General features: G+C 36.2%; 1 protein-coding gene across 1 annotated transcript in view; it reads right to left on the reverse strand.

Moving 5' to 3' along the window:
- The window catches only part of LOC107036201, a 54,923-nt gene that overhangs the window by 2,551 nt on the left and 32,976 nt on the right, over positions 1-19,396 (reverse strand). Inside the window, exons 7-10 of the mRNA XM_015253984.1 lie at positions 4,547-4,875; positions 3,287-3,620; positions 930-2,037; positions 720-857 (exon numbers count right to left, since the gene is read on the reverse strand). Of these exons, the coding sequence (XP_015109470.1) occupies positions 720-857; positions 930-2,037; positions 3,287-3,620; positions 4,547-4,875 (1,909 nt within the window). The remainder of the gene's footprint in view (positions 1-719; positions 858-929; positions 2,038-3,286; positions 3,621-4,546; positions 4,876-19,396) is intronic.

Raw genomic sequence — 19,396 nt, forward strand, 5'->3', positions numbered from 1 at the left:
ATTATACAGAGAGAAATGTTCGGAATTGTCGAAAATTGCAATTTTTTTAAACTATTTCATCAAGTTTCCTCCAAAAGTGAACTTTCTAATTTTTTTTCTGATTTTTAAAAGGTTTTCTAGCGGTTCAATATTGCGATTCAAATTCAGACCTGCAAAGTTGAAAGATAAAATCACACGGTTTCAAATGAAAGCTCCGATGTTCGACTACAAAAGTAGAAAAGGATTTCACTGGAGAAAAAATAGCAAAAGTACTCGGATACCCTTAATCGTTTGCAATCGTTTTCAAAAATAAAAATAGTATCTATGTTGTAAGGCCGATAAGCGGAGGTTTGTGAGGAGTGCTACAAACTCACACGACTCGCAAACCAACGCTATCGGCCGAATGACATATACTATTTTTTGTCGTGAAGGCCCGAAAAGNGGGGGGGGGGGGGGGGGGGGGGGGGGAGAGCCCCCCCTCAAAAAATAAACAAAAACAATAGAAAAAAAATTAATTGAAATTCGATATCGAAATTGTGCTCCTTGGATACATACAGTCTCATGAGTGACAACCAAATCGGCTCACTTCACGCAGCGGCTTTATCGGGACTAGCCCTGGTAAGTGAATCTACCGGGACTAGTCCTCATTTAACGGTACAGTACCGATAATCTCCATCTATCGGCCCGAAAATAGACCCGTAATTGCCACTTATCGGGCCTCAATGACGAAAAATACATACCTCTTGCCACTGCGAACGCCTGAGTTTATCAATATGCTCGAACAAATTATTGACTTGAACGACCTGAAGCATAACCATATCCCAGAATCCCGCAAGATCTTCATTGGTCGTCGGGAACTCCTCCCCAGGGACTTGATTCTGCAAGGAAACAGCCACAAGTCAAAACTCACCTAAAACCGTCAGAAATCGACAAATCAACGAATCACTCACAATATTCTTATGACAGAGTCCCTCAAACTGCTGCATTTTCTGCGTCGCCAAGAGCCTAGCTTTTCCCGCCGCAGACCTCAGCTTCCCAGCGGCCTCCTCCGGCAGTTGTTCACCACTCACCAACTCCTCTTCCGCAGACGCCGCAAGCTTGAACAATCTCTCGATCTCCGCCTTCAATAACTTAATGAAATAATGCCCATCTTTCTCCTCGGTTTGACTCTCCTGCATCGCTTTCAGAGTGTCTGGGACACTGGTAGCACTGACACTCGGTTCAAGCACAGGTAGAACCACCTCCAGTGCAGCAGGCTGTTGATCCGGAATGCTGGTGACACTGGCACTCAACTTGAAAGTGTCATGATCAGAAATTTTAACAGAAGGAGGCGAAGCAAAGAGTTTAGCATTATTCTTTCCGACAGCAGGGGATAACCTTTGCAAAGGCTTGATCACCTGTTCACTGCCGTCAGTGGCCCTCCTTGGGCTGACAACAGGCAGTTGTGCCCTGAATTCAGGTCTCAGATGTCTCAGAACAGGCAGATTTTTCAGGGACTCCTCGGTATTCGCATTGTCTACCAAAGAGTCGTTGTTATTACTCGATTTATTAAAGCTACTTTCACTACAGCTCGACTGATTCAATGATCGTTTGAAGAAGAATCCTTGGGCCAATGCACCGGGCCCATAGAGCCTCTCCACCCTCTGCTGGATAAAGGACTTCTCGCAGGACGAATTGAGCGTTTGATTCTCGGTTCCCATCGCTGAACCATTCGTTAGATTACTCTCGTTGAGACAATTACTAGATAAATTACTGGTGTTCGATGTCTTGGGAGATGAGACAGTTATCGTTGAGGTGAATGTTTTTGTCTCTCTGCAGGTTGTCATTTGTGTTAGACGCTTTGGAGAGCCTCGGATGGGACTGATCTCGGTGAATGAGTGTATGGGAACACCTCGGTCTACCTCGGAATAACCTTGGCAGGTGCCCAGTGAGCTTCGGGTCTCGACGAAAGTCGCAACTCGGCACTCCTTGTTGCCGTTGCTGAAACCGTTCTGACGGTCCATTGCAAGCGGAGATATTGATTGGCTTTTTGCTGGAATTCCAAGATTTTCGCTTGATCTGGAAGGAGAAATGCATTGATTATTTATGGGGGACGGATGGTAAATTGAGAATCTTGAGGACACAAAAACGATGAGGGGAAAATGAAAGAGAAAATCCCAATGAGGGATTTGGTATCACGTCTTTTCAACTAGGCGACTTTTCAACTACGACATTTCAACTGCTTTGTTTTTAATTACTGTAGTTTTGTTGAATTTACCAAAATTTTTAACTTTTCATCTTCATTTATTTATTTACTTTTTTTCGTTTTTCTTTAAACACACTTTTAGGAACATCCAATCCAAGGACTCAGGGTAATTTAGTAATAAATATGATGCAAATATTTTTAATCAAAAACTTTCAAATAATCTATTTACAATCTTATTTTTTGTTTATTCGAAAAATATTTTTCGAAGGATGTGAACCTTTTTAATTTCGCAAAGCCTGTTTTCCATCTTATCTGTTTGATAGTTTGAAGGAAATTCGGGACTGATTTACTGAGAATATCATATTTTTGTCGTGTATTTTAATTGCAGTAGTTGGAATGTCGTACTCTGAGAAAAAATTTCTAATATCTAAAACATATTTTCTTGAGACAAGTAATTTTTCTTCAATTGCTCAATTCTACTAGACATGCTTTACAATATTGTTGTACTCAAGTATGATTTTGTCGTAAATGAACTCACTCAAATTGCGTAGAAGAATCGTCAATATTCAAGCATTTATTGTTTTCATGTTTTTAAAAAATGCATTTTCCTAAATGCATTGTTCCTCAATGTCTTATTTTCTACAGGAAATAATTTAGATTTTTTAATGTTTATAATTCAGTAGTGAAGTGGTCAAACGGTTTAACTCAATTCCATTCTAGCGCCAGTTCTCGATGATTATCTCAAATTCTAAAGGAGTTAGAAAAATTTTCCTAAAAATCTTTTTTGTAAAGAAAAGTAAAGGCTATCGAAAAAGATCTTACAAAATTTTCGCTATCTTTCTTAAATTCCGAGTTATTCAACAAAAACTCAACTGGGAGCTAAGTCGACTTAAACCGATTGACCACTTCACTACTGAATTAGTAAGGGAGCTCCCTCAAGGTTATAACTCACATGATCATCTTCTAGAGCAATATAATTTTCATAATTGAAACCTAATGAGAATTGCCTGGGAATGACTCAACTGGAGTAATACGGTATTGAAAAAATAAATACTTCTTCGAAGTAAATGGATATTTGGCAAAACAAAATTTTGCTCAGTGTGCTATCTCTTGATATTTTACCTGAAACCTGCAGGGCTTGTTTCTCTCGTGATGAGTCTCGACCCAGGACTACTGTCTCTCGACCTGAATCCCTCCCTGAGTTTGCTGTCGTACCTGGTGATCCCCGAATACCCACTAATACTGCAAGCCAATCCCAGATAACTAGGTTTCTTAGCTGTCAGCTGCTCAGTTTCGTTCTCGCCATTTATATTGTCCTTATCCGGTGAATTTCCCTGGGTCTTCGAAATCGTCTCGTTGCTGCCGTTAACAGGATTATCTGCTGGCGACGTCGTATCCCCGTTTGACAGATTCAGACTGTGAAGTGTTCGTTCAGATATCGAGTCGACTGTTGCTTCTGGAATTCAACGAATCAAAATATTTCAGTAATTGGCAAGACTTGTCTTCTGAACACAAAGTTCCAGTGGAAGGCGAATCGGAAAATTGCACGATTTTTGTAAATCCATTACATAATTCCAAGATCATGATCTCAATAAAACAGTGTTTACTTAGAAACGTTCAACCCCTCACGTACGGGGGCGATACATCGTATCGACACACAAGCGAATGCGAACACTAGCTTTTAAAAATGATTATTTCCAAACCCAAATGGAAATTCATGAAGAATAATTTTTCAGGGAAACGTCAGTGAGCATCATGGATAAGGTATGGGTTGGACCATGGAACTGAAAGAGAGAAAACACTCGACAGGATTACCTTTTTAATATTATTTCAATAACTAGAAAAACATCCAATAAAAATTATTTGACATCCGTAGGTGATGAGAAAAAATCAATGAATCTGATAAATAAAATCAATATTCAAAAAATGTTCGAATGCACACTTAAATAGTTACTTGAAACTTGGAAAATTTCGTGCTCAGCGATTGAATTAGGGCTCGAGAACAATAAGACCCCCCTTCCGTTTCCCCCCCCCCCCCTCCCCCCGCCCGGGTCATCTACACACGAAACACCTTAAACAACGCGTCGGAAAGAAAAATGTTATTAGAGTCTTCGCCTCCAAATGCGCCCCCCAAACTGCCCTCACGAGGCTGACATTTCATTTTGGGACACCCTGCATAGACGGAAATTGACGGTCAAAATTCATTCGGTCATTTCATCTTATGACCAATCGTCTTTTTTAGTCTGACCGTACGGTCAGATTCTTGGTCCGGCAATTACCGGTCATGACGTAGTCATTAACGGCCATTTGACCGGTAATTTTTATCACTCCCACCTCGAGTTCCTAATGAACGTTCTCAACAACAAAATTTAATATTCCAACCTGATCGGTCAGAGACGGAGCGATCGACGTCGAGGCTGCAGCTGCCGATGGACTCCTGGCTAGTCATATTAGGATGTTTAATTCCACCTCGGCAAATACTATCAGGATCTAGATGTTGATAGTTCAGCGGTTGGACAGCGAGTGATAGTGGCCGGTTACGACGATTCGATGACCTGCCACTTGACCCGCTGCCACCACCGCCTGGTACCACTGTCACCGTCGTATCGTTGCCGTTGTCCTCCTCAAGGCCCGCCACCTCGCTGTGACACGTACCACTCTTCGGACGCGGACGGCGATTGTCCACCCCTGGTTTACGATCCTCGTGGACACTGAGAAGCATTCCAGCCATTTCATTCTCTTTATCTCTATCTCAGGTGTACATTTTAATTGTATTTTTTTTTATTCATTTTCATTCTCTGTGCAGGTTTATTCGTGCAGGGTGCCAAGCTTACGAATGTTATGGTGCTGTTTTTTTTTCGTTTTTGTTTTTTTTAGCTTTTGTGCAGATGTGCAGGTCGACCATCGATCGCTGTGTGAATTATGATATGGATTACATGAAAGTGCGGTTGTACTTTGGCAAATGAGTAGTGCAGGACGTAAGTGATGGGAAGCGTGTGAGGTCTTCCATGCTCGGTGGAATGGATGGTCTGTTTATCGTCTTTTTAATGGGGATTTTATGAAGTACAATTGAATTAAAGTGTCCTATTTTCGTTCTCAAGAGGATGAATCAGTCATAAAGTTGGATGAGATAAGACAAAATTTTTGTTGGCTGAAATGGAGAGATCAGAATAAATGTCAAGTACCTTTTTGCAGGAATTTTAATGAATCACACAAAAGGAGTCTCTTGACAGTTCTTCATCGATTGAATTATTTTAGAAATATTTGAGATATAAATTTAATGGAATTTTTTCTTTTTTCTTTATTTTACAACTTTATTAAGGGAGGATCTCACTTGAAAGTCTGTTGTGACTGAAAAGACCTATCGAGCGACTTTTGATATATGATGAGAGATCCGAAAAAGTAGAAAAAGTGTGAAATTCAATCTTTTTGCCCCGAACATTGAAAATAAGAGAAAAATTCAAGTATTTTTTATGTAAAAGCTCGAGAAATGGGGTTTTGCCCACACTGTTAAAAATTTTCTTCTGAATTTTTCGTGCCAAATTCCAGAAATTTTTGTCGTATTCAAATTCCACTGAAATTTGAGGAAATCTTGTCATTGAAAAATCAAATATTCCATTGATTTTTTGTTCAAATGATCTAAAAATCAATAATATACTGGATTTTTCAGTTCAATTGTTCTATGAAAATTCAGAGCAATGAGGAAAATTCAGTGAAAAATTGGAAATTCATGTTATTTTGTTTTTGCATATTCATGTTCCACTGAAAATTCAATAAATTTGTGAAATTTTCATCTCACTTAGACTTAAAATTCATGAATTTCCTTGAATTCTACCTAAAAGTAGAAATTTAATAACCGTTTTTTCCCTAAATCCCATTCAATGTCACTCTTATGATTATTATTATCATATTTTCCATGAATTCCATATCCGTGAATTATAATTACCGTTAAATTATTAAGTAGTCAATTCGTTAATATCACTCTTAATTTGAATTATTGAAGTAATCGTCACTTTAAATATTCAAATTCCGAATTATTTATTAATTAGTAATTTAGTTAGGACGACTGACGATTATTTGGATAGTCGAAAATCCCTTATAAGAAATTTAGTATTATTTACTAAATAGAAAATTTACAGTTTCATATTATTAAATACTTAATTGATCATCAATTGGAAATTTAGATTATCAACTATTTTACTATTTGTAAATTTCGATTAGTAAAGAAGAATCGGGCAAAATGGATTGCATTTTACATGTTTCCTATTTTTTTGGATGTCCCGTATTATATCAAAAGTCACTTGATAGCCACCACTGGCTTTTAAGTTTCAGGGCGGTCCCCCGTTGTTGTCCCTCTGTTGTTTCGCCTATGAAAAATCCAATAGAAAATCCTAACGCGTCCCCTAAGGAGTTCTTTCGCAATTCCATTTAAAATCCTGTTAGTTTTTTCTTCAATTTCTATGAGAAATTCTGCAGCTTTAATATCGCGGTTATTTCCCCAGAGGAAAATAAAATAGGAAAATATGCAATGAAGGTAAATCAAAAATCGCTTTAAATTTATCTATACAAAATATTCCATTGTGATTCCATTTATTTTTTATTATTTCGTTTTTTTTAAAATTCTATCCAAAGATTTCTCTGAAAAAAATTTATGAAGTTTTACCAAGATTAGGGTTATGCCAAAGGATTTCTATAGGAGACATTTCAAGAGAATAGGTTTTATTTACACTGTCAAATATGTTTGGGAATTTTAGAGACTTTTTCATTACAGGGGTATTAAAAAACAATTTTACAGGTTTAAATCATGATAACGAACAACTAAATGCCAACATGCTGTGATTTAAGAAGAAATTTCACTACCAATGATTAAGACGGACGAAAAGCATAACAATTGATACCTATAACGAAATTGATGATAAAAAATATTTGAATCGATATTATTAAGTTCTTTCCATAAAAAAATTGGAATGAAATCGATGTGTGGGTGTTGCAAAGTAATTTTCTTGCCATTTTCCAAACACACCAACGATTCAATTTAATCGAATGGAATCTTTTACTTCACGGACGAACACATTTAATAGAAAAACCTATCAAATTCGTTAGAAAATTCTATTGAATTTCTATTGAACTGTTCTATTAGTTTTTAACCGATTGTATTAAAATATTCAATAGAAAATATTCAGTAGAAAAAGTCAATAGAATTCAATTTATTTATATAACTTATTCTATTGAGATATTTTCTATAGAATTTCCTCGGCTCAAGTTTTTTCGTTTGATTTTCTTGATGAGAAGAAAAGAAAAATAAAAGGAAAAAACCTTAGAAAAGTTGAGTCGAGCAAATTCTATAAAAAGTATATGAAAAGAATAAGTTATATAGAAAAATCGAATTCTGTTGATTTTTTCTATTGAATGTTTTCTATTGAACATGACAACAGAATCAGCCAAAAACTAATAGAAAGTTTAATAGAAATTCAATAGAATTTTCTAACGAATTCGATAGGTTTTTCCATTAAATTTTTTCGTGCGTGTTACACTCGATTAGTCCGCGCGCTCTGCGCGCGTGTCCTACTCCATGGGCCTTAATGTATATCAATTGTAGTGAATGGTGTTACCTTAGATTTCTGAAGTAAATATCAAGTTTTTCGAAGGAAAAGTTTCAGGAATGTATTCTATTTTTTATAATATAATACATCCACTGTGACGTTTTTTGAAACGAATCTATTCTTCTTATTGTGCCATTAGATTTTTTACAAATGATGATAGCATGCATTAAAGATATTACGATAATACTATACTATATTATATATGCTACGTATAATATACAATATATAATAAAGTATTATCGTAATATTTTTACGGTATGCTATCATCATCATTTATAAAAAATCTAATGACACAATAAGCCGAATAGATTGGCTTCAAAGAACGTTACACTGCATTTCTTATTAAAAGAACTTCTCTTGTTCAGTGTACGAGCACCCATAAATGATTTCAACACGACTCATACACTAAAAAAGGAAGAAAAACACACAAACAAGCAAATGAGACTTCGACAAATGGAGTTTTGGTAATTTCGCATACTTCAAAGTCGCCAATTCTTGTTCACATGCGGAGAGGGAAAAATTGTAGAAATCTTGTGACCAGACCATAATCCAGAGGTGATGGACAAATTCTCTCATCAACCTCAGATTTAGAGATATTCGTAACTCCCTCGACTTAATTTAAAAAAATACCTGCAACGCCAGTGTTTCCAGATGAAAAATTTCGATGCTCCCTTCTTATTCCCCGAGGGATTCACCATGTACGTTCCAGTATCGAGTTTCAATGGCATTGTAATGAATATGTTCAAACCACAAGAACAAGAAAATAATCAACAACAAAAATCATTCCGAACCCGGAATAATCGATCATTTCCCGACTGTAGCCACTTTCACGAATTGACCAGAATCGTTGGTTCAGACGAGTGAATTAATCGATTGAGAAGGTCCTCGAACTAATGAGAGACTAGACTGATCTCAACTCGAGTGCCAGAAGTGGAGTGGGACCTGAGAGCATTTCCCTCGGCTTTTCTTCTACTTTTTTTTTCTAATTTTTCTTTCTTTCATCTTTCTCTCTACTCTCCGTTCCCTTCCTGGTCCACGACAGGAACGAGGGATCGAATGGGATATTTTTGGACGTCTTGAGGGGCACTCGTGGCCTCTGGCACGCGCTCGTTGACGATCCCGACAATTGTATACAACGTGACAGATAATACCTCCCCATCTCACACTGTTAAAATTCATTTCACATTCCTCCGACCATGTGAAAGAGGTTACACTGGGTCAGCTATACTTGTCAACGGTTAATAATTTCTTTTCCGTGGTAAAAAATATGGAGAGTCTGGTTCAACTGAAACCCCAAGTCACATTAAAAATTTCTTTATATCTTTAGAACATCCATTCTTTTTCTTGTCTTAAGGAGAGAATTATGTGGGAGTTTATTTGATGTAAGGTCGTGGCATTCATTCACCAAAAATCATATTTCAAGTCGGAGAAATATTTTTGAAAGTTCCAGTGCGATGGAGAGAACAAATAAAATAATGTTATGGATAAAAAAAAAACTTTTTATGTGAAATTTCCCTCGTCTTTCACTCCGTGTGGACTTATATTCTGTCTTTTCGCTTCAGTTAAAACACTCGGTAATGCATTTTGCAGGCTCTTGAGGGAGAAAAACATGTAGAACTGAAGAAAAAAAACAGTCCGCGGAAAGATCATGTCCTTGCGTAGAATCGCAAATGGAATTGTAAAGGTGTTCGTCAACACATATGCACCGAGAGAAATAATTAGCTCTGCCGAAAAACTATGCGTTCCACGCGAGGGAAATTAAGCATTCCGAAACAAAATACATATTATATGATTTGGAAAATCATGTAATTTTCCAAGTCATGTAATTTTCGTGTTTTCAACTCGTTGCAAACATTCAAATTATTTAATCTTTGTTTTTTCAACTGAAATTTCAAGGAATTTTGTCATTCTAAATTCATAACTTCATGGAAACATCCGTAGGAACTGTAAATTTCAGTGTAATTATTGCGAGAAAATTAATGAAAAATCAGATAAATTCAGAAAAAAAGTATCCTTGAATTCCAAATTCCTCCAATTTTCCGGAAATTCCTTCAAAAATTCCAATAATTTTCAAAGAATTCCTTGAAAATTCGAGGGAATTTGGCAGTAAATACTTATTTTCACTTGAAAATTCATGTAAATTGTGGAATTTTTCATCTTCCTGCCGCTAAAAAATTGGAACTTCATATTAATTTTCAAAGAAACTTGAAGGTCCATTAACATTTTCTCAAATTCAAGATCTTTTTCCGGAACAGTCAGGCAATTTTTTTTACAGCGTGGACTACTTTTTCATCTTATTATGGAATTCAAGTTTTTTTTCAGCTCTTGTGATTGTGCGCTCACACTTAAGTGAGCAAAAATCACTCGTTCTTGTATCGGAAATTACAATTTTACCATACCCTCCAGGTAAGCGAGATACAGACTAGTTCCTTAGGGAGCAAGAGACTCCATCAGCGCAAATAAAAAAATCCCTCCGCCCAACGGGTCAAGCCGATATGCCGAGTTTACGATGGCGAAACCCTCTGCTTCTTACAAACTATTGGTTATTTCCACTCGGCCCCAGGGAGGTAGAACCGTAATCTTGATTGCAGGTGTAAAGTGAAAAAAGTCACAGATTTCTTAGATCGAAAAAATTCTTGCCGCAGACATCATCTCGATGGATGCGGTGAAGGTTTAGAAGATTGAAGTAAATTGTAAGATTATTCCAACATGAATGAATAATTTGGAAAACTATGCGTTGGAGTTTGATACAATGGAACGAGTTTGTTCACAGTGAGTGACGAAACTAATATATACTTAAAAATTTTCGTCCGAATTTTCCGAGCCAAATTCCGAAAATTTTTATCGTATTCAAGTTCCACTGAAATTTCAGGAAATCTTGTCATTGAAAAATCAAATATTCCATTGATTTTCAGTTCAAATAATCTGGAAATAAATAAAATACTTGATTTTCAGTTCAATTATTTTGTGAAAATTAAATTGAAAATTCATGTAATTTTGTTTCTGAATATTCGTGCTCCACTGAAAACTCATGAATTTTCGTGAATTCTACTTAAAACTTGAAATTTCATAACCATTGTTTCCCTAAATCCAATTCAATGTCACTCTCATGAGATTTACTATAATATCCTCCATGAAATTTCAAAAAAATTTCAACAGTGTGGAAATATATATCCAGATAATTATATGGGATATAGGGGAGGGTGGGGCAAAATGGAATTGTGGAGCAAAATGGAACGACGGGGCAAAATGGAACGCGGGGCAAAATGAAACGGTGGGGCAAAATGGAACGATACAAAAAACGAATATAGAGCGAAATTCAGACAACTTTTTGTTTTCACCTAATGTGAGCTCAAAAATGATGATTCGGGGTTTTCATTTGAAAATTCATTCGAATTCGAAATTTTTGAAGAGCAGAAAGATGAGAATTCCTCAACTCATCTGAATTTTCAATCAAAACATTAGTAAACTTTAATAAACTAAATCATATAATGTATTCTTCAATTTTCAATCAATTGAAAATTCAAAACTTCATTTACCTTACCTTTCCAGATTTCTATTAATTTTCAAGAAAAGGGGAGAATGGGGCAAAATAGAACGGTAGTGAATTTTGGTTTTCAAAAACTATAGGACCTTTTTTTAATATTCAATTTATTCATAGAACAATAATAATATTCCAACGGTCTTATTTATTTATCTATAATCGTCTATTACTCTATAATTGAATTTACAGACATATCAGATTTTTCTTCAGTTTTTTAACCTTGAATTATTTTTTTTACAATGAAGATAGCAAAATTTTTATAATGACCTTTTTTATAGCCCTTGAAATTCTGTACAAAAAGGTCCTTATCAAAATTCTCCTATCTCCCTTAGATTACAAGATAGCGATAACTACAGAGTAGACTGATGTCACTGACTTAACCCCGAATCATCATTTTTGAGCTCACATGAGGTGAAAAAAAAAGTTGTCTGAATTTCGCTCTATATTCGTTTTTTGTACCGTTCCATTTTGCCCCGCCGTTCCATTTTGCCCCACCCTCCCCTATATGTAACATTTAAGTCAGATATGGGTAGATCCACGTCAAATCGACCACTCGAAGAAATGGATGTCAGGGATTTGGTCGCCGATTTTTTTCCAATACAAGATCTATGCGCGCGCTCTTGCGCGCGCTGATCTATTCGTTTGTTGAAATGAAGAAATGGAATTCATTAAATTTCATTTTCTCATGAATACCTTATAAATATTGGTAATGAATCAAAGAGAATTCGACTAATGATTGAAGTGAATAGCGAAGTAGAGTAAAAAATAATTTTTTCATTTTCAATTAATTATCTTCAATTTTTTAAAATAATCCGTCTCCATAAACGGTCAGAATTTATTAATTTTACCGATAATATATATATACACATGTGAAATATATATATATGACGTGAAAAAAGAATTTACCACTGAAGAATTTGAAATTATGTCACTGAAGAATTTGAAAATGCCGCGTGTTTTTTTTGTGAATAACTTCGTGTCACATATTGACCAATCAGAATTAAGGATTAGCGGTCAGGCAGTTTCGAGATATTTCGATATAAAACAATTTCACGTTTCTTTCATCTTTTGTAAAATAGGATCAGTGACTTTAAAAAAAATGTTCCCAAATTTTCAACCGTTAATATTGATTCATATCAAACTTATGATTTTTTCAATTTTCAACGTTTTTTTCAATATTTTTGACCCGAATTTGAAAAACAGTTCTGTACCCTCTAATTTTGGAAATGAACGAAAAAATGATTGACTTTCTCAAAATATATTCGATTGAAAATTATGGGATTATGCACATATATTTTCGGCCAAAAATACAATATGCGACATAAATGCGAGATAGATATAGTGAAATATATTTGTGTCTACATGTATCTCGCATGAATGTCGCATATTGCAATTTCGCCGAAAATATATGTGCATATAATTGACATAAATGTCGCATATAAATTGTTTTCATACGGGTTTGCGCGACTCATAGATCACTCAGAATCGAGGATTACTGGTCAGCAAGTTTCGATTCATTTCGATATAAAACATCATTCCTGTATCGCCTTTTACAGAGAAGCAACTTTTATAGACAGGAATCGTAGTCATCTAAGCTTCCGCCGAATCCATGAAAAAGGATCGTAGCGAGAATTTCTCTGATCCCAGAAACCTGTGTTTCGCTCATTGTGCATAAGAAGTTGTTACTTTCTTTGGGTCAATTGTCTGTTCTCCATATATTTCAGTCATTAAAAGTCCTTCCGCACACTTTAATCGACTTTAATCATCTTCTGAAAAGAACGAAAAGAGCCTCTGCTCCAATTTCCAAATGACTCCTCGCAGTCTCATTCGACGGGTTTGTTTAAAGTCAATAAAACTCATGATCGCGTGCACTTCCCCGCTCTCAACCCTGCGGGCATATTCTCCTTCCTGATACGACGAACGCAGTAATATCCATATCCATATCCGTAGGTGAAAAAAAATCCAACTGAAGAGACGACGAGTTGATCGTTCCAGCCAGTCCCAATGCGTTGCACATTTGAATTCATAGCTCTTACCCACTTCTGGCTCTATCCGACGTTGCATTCCCAGACAGTACGTTTAGTACTCACAGCCCAGAGCGGAGATTCTCTCGTGCACTACCGAGTCATTCGTTTCAACTCGCAACTTATTTATGTCCCTTCCTCTTTTAGTCTTTCTCCATTTCAGTCTTTCATTTTTTATTACATTTTTTCGAAATTTTATTCATCTCCTGATATATATCCCTGTAAGTCATTCTCTGTGATGAGACTACCACGGTAAATTTTCCCGAACGTATTAAAGTAGCTCTACCCTTCCGGTAAATTCAAAGATTATTGAAAACTGCAAAAAATTGCAGAAAACTCGATTCGATTCGGAATTCTAATTTTTTTCTCAATTTAATTATCGTTTTGATTTTTCAAAGAAGAAATGTTTAAAAATCAGGATTTAACCCAGTGTCTTATGTGAAAAACAACATTTCCATTGTAATCAAAGATTAAAATCTGAAGTTTTTTTTTATTAGATGTGAAAAAATCAAGAATTTTTTTGACACCTCATAAAAAATAATCCACCGTTTTGAAAACAAGTTTTATTATTTATTTATAAAAGAGAAATGTTTGAAAAAATATCAATATTTTGCGAAATTTAATTTAAATAATACTGACTGGGTATGAATTTTTTCAAATTTTTTCCATGCAATTTAGTTGGAAAATTTAAAAACTGACAATATCCTAAAGCGTACAGCTTAGCCTGGCTAAGCGTAGCCTGGCTGAAGGTTAGAGCCACACTGTTAACAAAATTTCATTGAAGTTTCCAGACTTTAGTCTTGAAATATGAAACAAGTGACGGTTTCATTGAAATTTCAGGGAATTTTACCATTGAAAATTCGTGGTTTTCGTGGAAAATTCATGGAAATTTTAAATTTTAGGTAAATTATTCCATGAAAATTAATGGAAATTTGGAAAATTCAAGCAAAAATGTCCTTGAATTTTCAATTTTTTTGAAATTTCAGAGCAATTTCTTATTGAATTATCATGTTTACATTGAAAATTCATGGAAATTTCGGAATCTTCATTGTTCTTCCACTGAAAAATCAGGAATTTCCTTGAATTTTCAGGGAAACTTGAAGTTTCATAGACTTTTTTCCGTTAACTTGAATACAGTGTCATTTTCTGGAAAATTCAGTTAAATTTTTTTAACAGTGTACTTTAAAGCACAGTGGATTTTCATCTTTCTTCAATCTTTTGTCCATTAATTAAACACATTTGGATGCCTTTTCTTCACGTTGCGTCACTGCTGCTTTCCATTCTTTCAATATTAATTTGTTTTTCGTATGGAACTGACGGAGGAAGGAAGTAGGGAAAGTGCAGTGACATCGCCTCTCTCCCTTCCACGGGACCCTCGAAGGCCACCAGACCCAAATTTAGCCTGGCACAATTTTTTTCCTCTTGGAAACAAACTCGCATACTCACCGAATTTTCTCCACCGTATTTTATTCCCCCGCCTACTTTTGTTGTTCTCCTTCTTGTGGTAATATTTGTCGGTGAAGATGGAGGGCCTCATCCTACATATAAAGGAGAAGGCATTTTCGGGGGGACTGACATATCAACGCACAGCCCAAACTACTGAAGTTGCAAACATAAATTTTTTCCTATAGGTTATGTAAGCACCCATGAAGGGTGGATTTTCGAATATTCATCCTCTAAAAGGGTGAAAAGGGGTCGTATTTTTTTAATACGAATTCAGAAACAGTTGAAGACTTGAAATAGTATAATGTGCTATTAGTGCGCAAAGTTTCACTTTTTCGCACGCAGGTGTAACACACAAGGAGAGAAATATTCAATAAAAATTACGGAACAATTCACGTAATCCGCAATCGGGAATCGTTTCAATATCGAAATATTATTCGCTTCGGTGCTGTTATACAATATTTGCAAAGGTCAGTGATTTTAAGGAGAAATTACGAGGAAACATTTTCGATGGGCGAATTTCTGAGTTTCTGAAGAGATCACCCCAGTTGTTCACAGAATATTCGCAGTATTTCAATATTCGCGAAAAAATTATAATGGCGATTAATTAACTAATATTCTTTTGCCTCGCTGCTCTGAAATTTAATTATTATTAGCTCTTTTTGCGATTTCCTAATCTTCGTATATTTTCTGACTGTAATGCTCAAGCACCACCCTCTCTTCGAGATCCAGTCATAAATGAAACAGAACAGGAAAGTCACGTATCCCAGAGAGGAAAATACCGGCATTATAAACGGTATATGCTCGTCTGTGTCACGGTTCACGAGCCACCGTGGTTTATTTGGGGTTTATAAATAGGAAGGGAACCGAGGAGAGTTCGTACGATGTCACTTACCCTTCCACTGGGGCCTCCAGTGATCAATCTATTTACGTGTTTCCAGAAACATTTCTTTTTTTGTCATTAACCATGGTTGTTGGTTTTATTGTCAACGAGACCGACTGCGCGCTTCCATGAGCCCAAAATGTGGCAGACTTGATTTCGATGAAATTAACGGAGCGTTGCTGAGTGAGAGTCCACATGGGAAGCCCGGATACGACTTGACTTTCTTTTTGGAGTTTTTACGAGGCAATACAAAGAGCAAAAATATTACTGGGTTGTTAATCGCTCGCTCCCATTGCGGATGGAGTGGAATTCGATTGGATAGTTGGTCGCTCCCTTCGCTCGCTTCCATTGCGGATGGGTTGAAGTTCGACTGGGTTGTTGATCGCTCTCTTTGCTCGCTCCCATTGCGAATGGGTTGAAATTCGACTGGATTGTTGGTCGCTCGCTCCCATTGCGGATGGGTTGAAGCTCGACTGGGTTGTTGGTCGCTCTCTTTGCTCGCTCCCATTGCGGATGGGTTGAAGTTCGACTAGGTTGTTGGTCGCTCGCTCCCATTGCGAATGTGTTGAAATTCGACTGGATTATTGGGCGCTCGCTCCCATTGTGGATGGGTTGGAGTTCGACGGAGTTGTTGGTCACTCGCTTCGCTCGCTCCCAATGGGGATAGGTTGGAATTCGACTAGGTTGTTGGTCACGCGCTTCGCCCGCTCCCATTGTAAATGGGTTGGAATTTGACTGGGTTGTTGGTCGCTCGCTCCCATTGCGAATGTGTTGAAATTCGACTGGATTATTGGGCGCTCGCTCCCATTGTGGATGGGTTGGAGTTCGACGGAGTTGTTGGTCACTCGCTTCGCTCGCTCCCAATGGGGATAGGTTGGGATTCGACTAGGTTGTTGGTCACGCGCTTCGCCTGCTCCCATTGTAAATGGGTTGGAATTTGACTGGGTTGTTGGTAACTCGCTTCGCTCGCTCTCATTGGGGATGGGTCGGAATTCGAATGGGTTGTTGGTCGCTCGCTCCCACTGTAAATGGGTTGGAATTTGACTGAGTTGTTGGTCACTCGCTTCGTTCGCTCTCATTCGGGATGGGTCGGAATTCGAAAGGGTTGTTGGTCGCTTGCTCCCATTGTAAATGGGTTGAAATTTAACTGGATTATTGGTCACTCGCTTCGCTCGCTCCCATTGCAGATGTGTTGGAGTGAGTGTGACCCATTACGGGTCGACCCAATAACTTCACGACCAATTGCCTTTCCTTCATTCATTAGAATGAGATTTTTTTATATAACTTATTCTATTGAGATATTTTCCATTCAATTTCCTCGGCTCAAATTCTCTGTTCTTTTGTTTGATTTTCTTGATGAAAAAAAAAACAATAGAATGAAAAAAAATAATAATGAAAAAAATTGACCTATATTGAAGAATTGTTGAAAAGCTTCAAATTAAAAAAATTTATGTCATATGAAGTTGCATCAGTTATGGTGACAAGAAATCAATCTCATCGTTTCTCTGAATGGAATCTGCTCAATCTACTACTAATGACCAGAAACCCTTCTCCTTTATCTTATATAGTTCGACTGAAATTATAGAAAATTTCAAGAAATTCACAATTTGATGGAAAAATCTGTAGGAAGTCCAATTTTCAGTCCAATCGTTCGATCAAAAATGATTAAAATGTGAGAAAATTTCATAAAATATATTCTTGAATTTTAAATTGATTGATGTTTCAAGAAAAACTAGTTGTTTTGCATAACTTGGTACTCAATATGCCTATTTTAATTGAAAATTCCAGCAAACAATGTAATTTCAACTCAACAATTCGAAATTATATGAAATTTTAAATTTTACTAGAAATTTCATGTAATTTCGAATTCTTAAATTCGAAATTACTCGAAATTCGAATTCGTGTGATTTTGAAATTTCTAGTAAAATTTAAAATTTCATGATTATTCCCCTCCTCAATCGAATTTAATGTCACTTTTTTAAAAATTACTACTCAACTGCCCAAGGAATTTTAATTTGGCTTCCAAATGGAAGGGAAGAATCTATAGGAAGTACAATTTTCAGTTCAATCCTTCGATGAAAAATGATAGAAATAAGGAAGAGTGCAGAAAATATATTCTTGAATTTTCAATTGATTGATGTTTCAAGAATAACTAGCAGTTCTGCATAACTTGGTACTCAATACTCATATTTTAATTAAAAATTCAAGCAAGTTGAGGAATTCTCGTTTTCCTGCAACTCAGGAATTTGAAATGTCTATGAAAATTTATAATTTTATGATTTTTCCTCTCCTCAATCGAATTTAATGTCATTTTCTTGAAAATTAGTACTGAACTTCCCACTAAATTTTAATTTTGATTTCGAATGGAAGCGTAATAAGTGTTCAATGTTCACATTTTCTAATTTACGCTAATACTCGAAAAAAATATACGTTCGTAAATAATGAAGAAATGAAGATTATTTGTTTCAAGAGGGAAAACCAATCAACGTGAGGCTGCACCGAGAGCAATAGTCTATTTGAATCGACTAAAATTAATTCGAATCAAATAAATAGATGGACTAATTTGAATAATTCGTCATAAAGCGTACGTTCAAGTTTAAAATTTTTTCTTATTTACGTTTTTATTTACATTAAATAAATAGTTTTTTAAACGTTTCCTTCATCCAAATGAAGATTTCATTAGTAATGCAGGTTTCATTGTTTAGGCGACGAAGAGAATGAATTTATTAATATGTAACAGTCTTTCATTTTGAGATCAAATTGTTTATTTGATGCTAATAGAGGATTCATTTGGAATGAATTCATTATTCCTTTCATATAATTAGAATACTTTTATTGTAATTAATGAGCTTATAGGCTGAAGGCCCTGGGCGATGGTCAGTCGCAGGCTTCTTGTGACGAATTGCGTCACAAGAAGAAGAAAATAAAAATAAATATAAGTTTATTAACTTCCAAACAAAAATATTGCAGGAATAAATAGAAAACTTTCAAATGAAGAGTGTTATTTGATTCAAATGAGTCACTTCTCTGAGTGTGTGCTCCTCACTTCTTTCCCTGACTGGGCATCTTTTAGGCGGCGTTTGGAGGGCGTGTAACTGAATCTCGGGGAGTACGTAAGACAATCGATCACATTGATTGAGTTTTTTTCAGGTTCCCTCGTAGTAAGATGTTGCGGCAAAAAATGGCTTTTCTTAGAATTTCCTTGAAATTCCAATGAGTCACTCATCTCACAGCTGAGTTTTGGGAATATGTATCCAAGAACGCAAGTCATCAAGAAATTTTCGGTTTTTCTTTGCAACTGATAGACAGACTTACATCCTTCATGTTAAGGTATATCCAATTTCCGCCACATTGTGATGAAAAATATTGTTCGCAACTCGTGAAAAAATGTTTTTTGTCATTCCGGCCGTGAGGCAGCGCATCTCTGCCTACGGCCGTCATAACAAAAAATACTGTTCGTCATATGGCCAAAAAAAACTTTTCTAGCTCATATGATTGCAGACTGCAAACTCATATTCGCCAGAAAAGTTTTTTTCGGCCTAGTGACGAAATATACTATTTTGCACTCGTTACGAAATATACTATTTCATCACAATGTGTGGAAAAGGGACGTTTTAGACGTTTTTAGACGCGAAGCGTGCCTAAAATAGTATATTTCGTAACGAGTGCAAAAAAATGTTTTTTGGCGAGTGGGAGGTTTATATCACGAGCCGAAGGCGAGTGATATAATCCCAC

Source organism: Diachasma alloeum, unplaced genomic scaffold (assembly GCF_001412515.2).
Source record: "Diachasma alloeum isolate Michigan unplaced genomic scaffold, Dall2.0 Dall_scaffold_00206, whole genome shotgun sequence".
In the NCBI taxonomy this organism is placed as follows: domain Eukaryota; kingdom Metazoa; phylum Arthropoda; class Insecta; order Hymenoptera; family Braconidae; genus Diachasma; species Diachasma alloeum.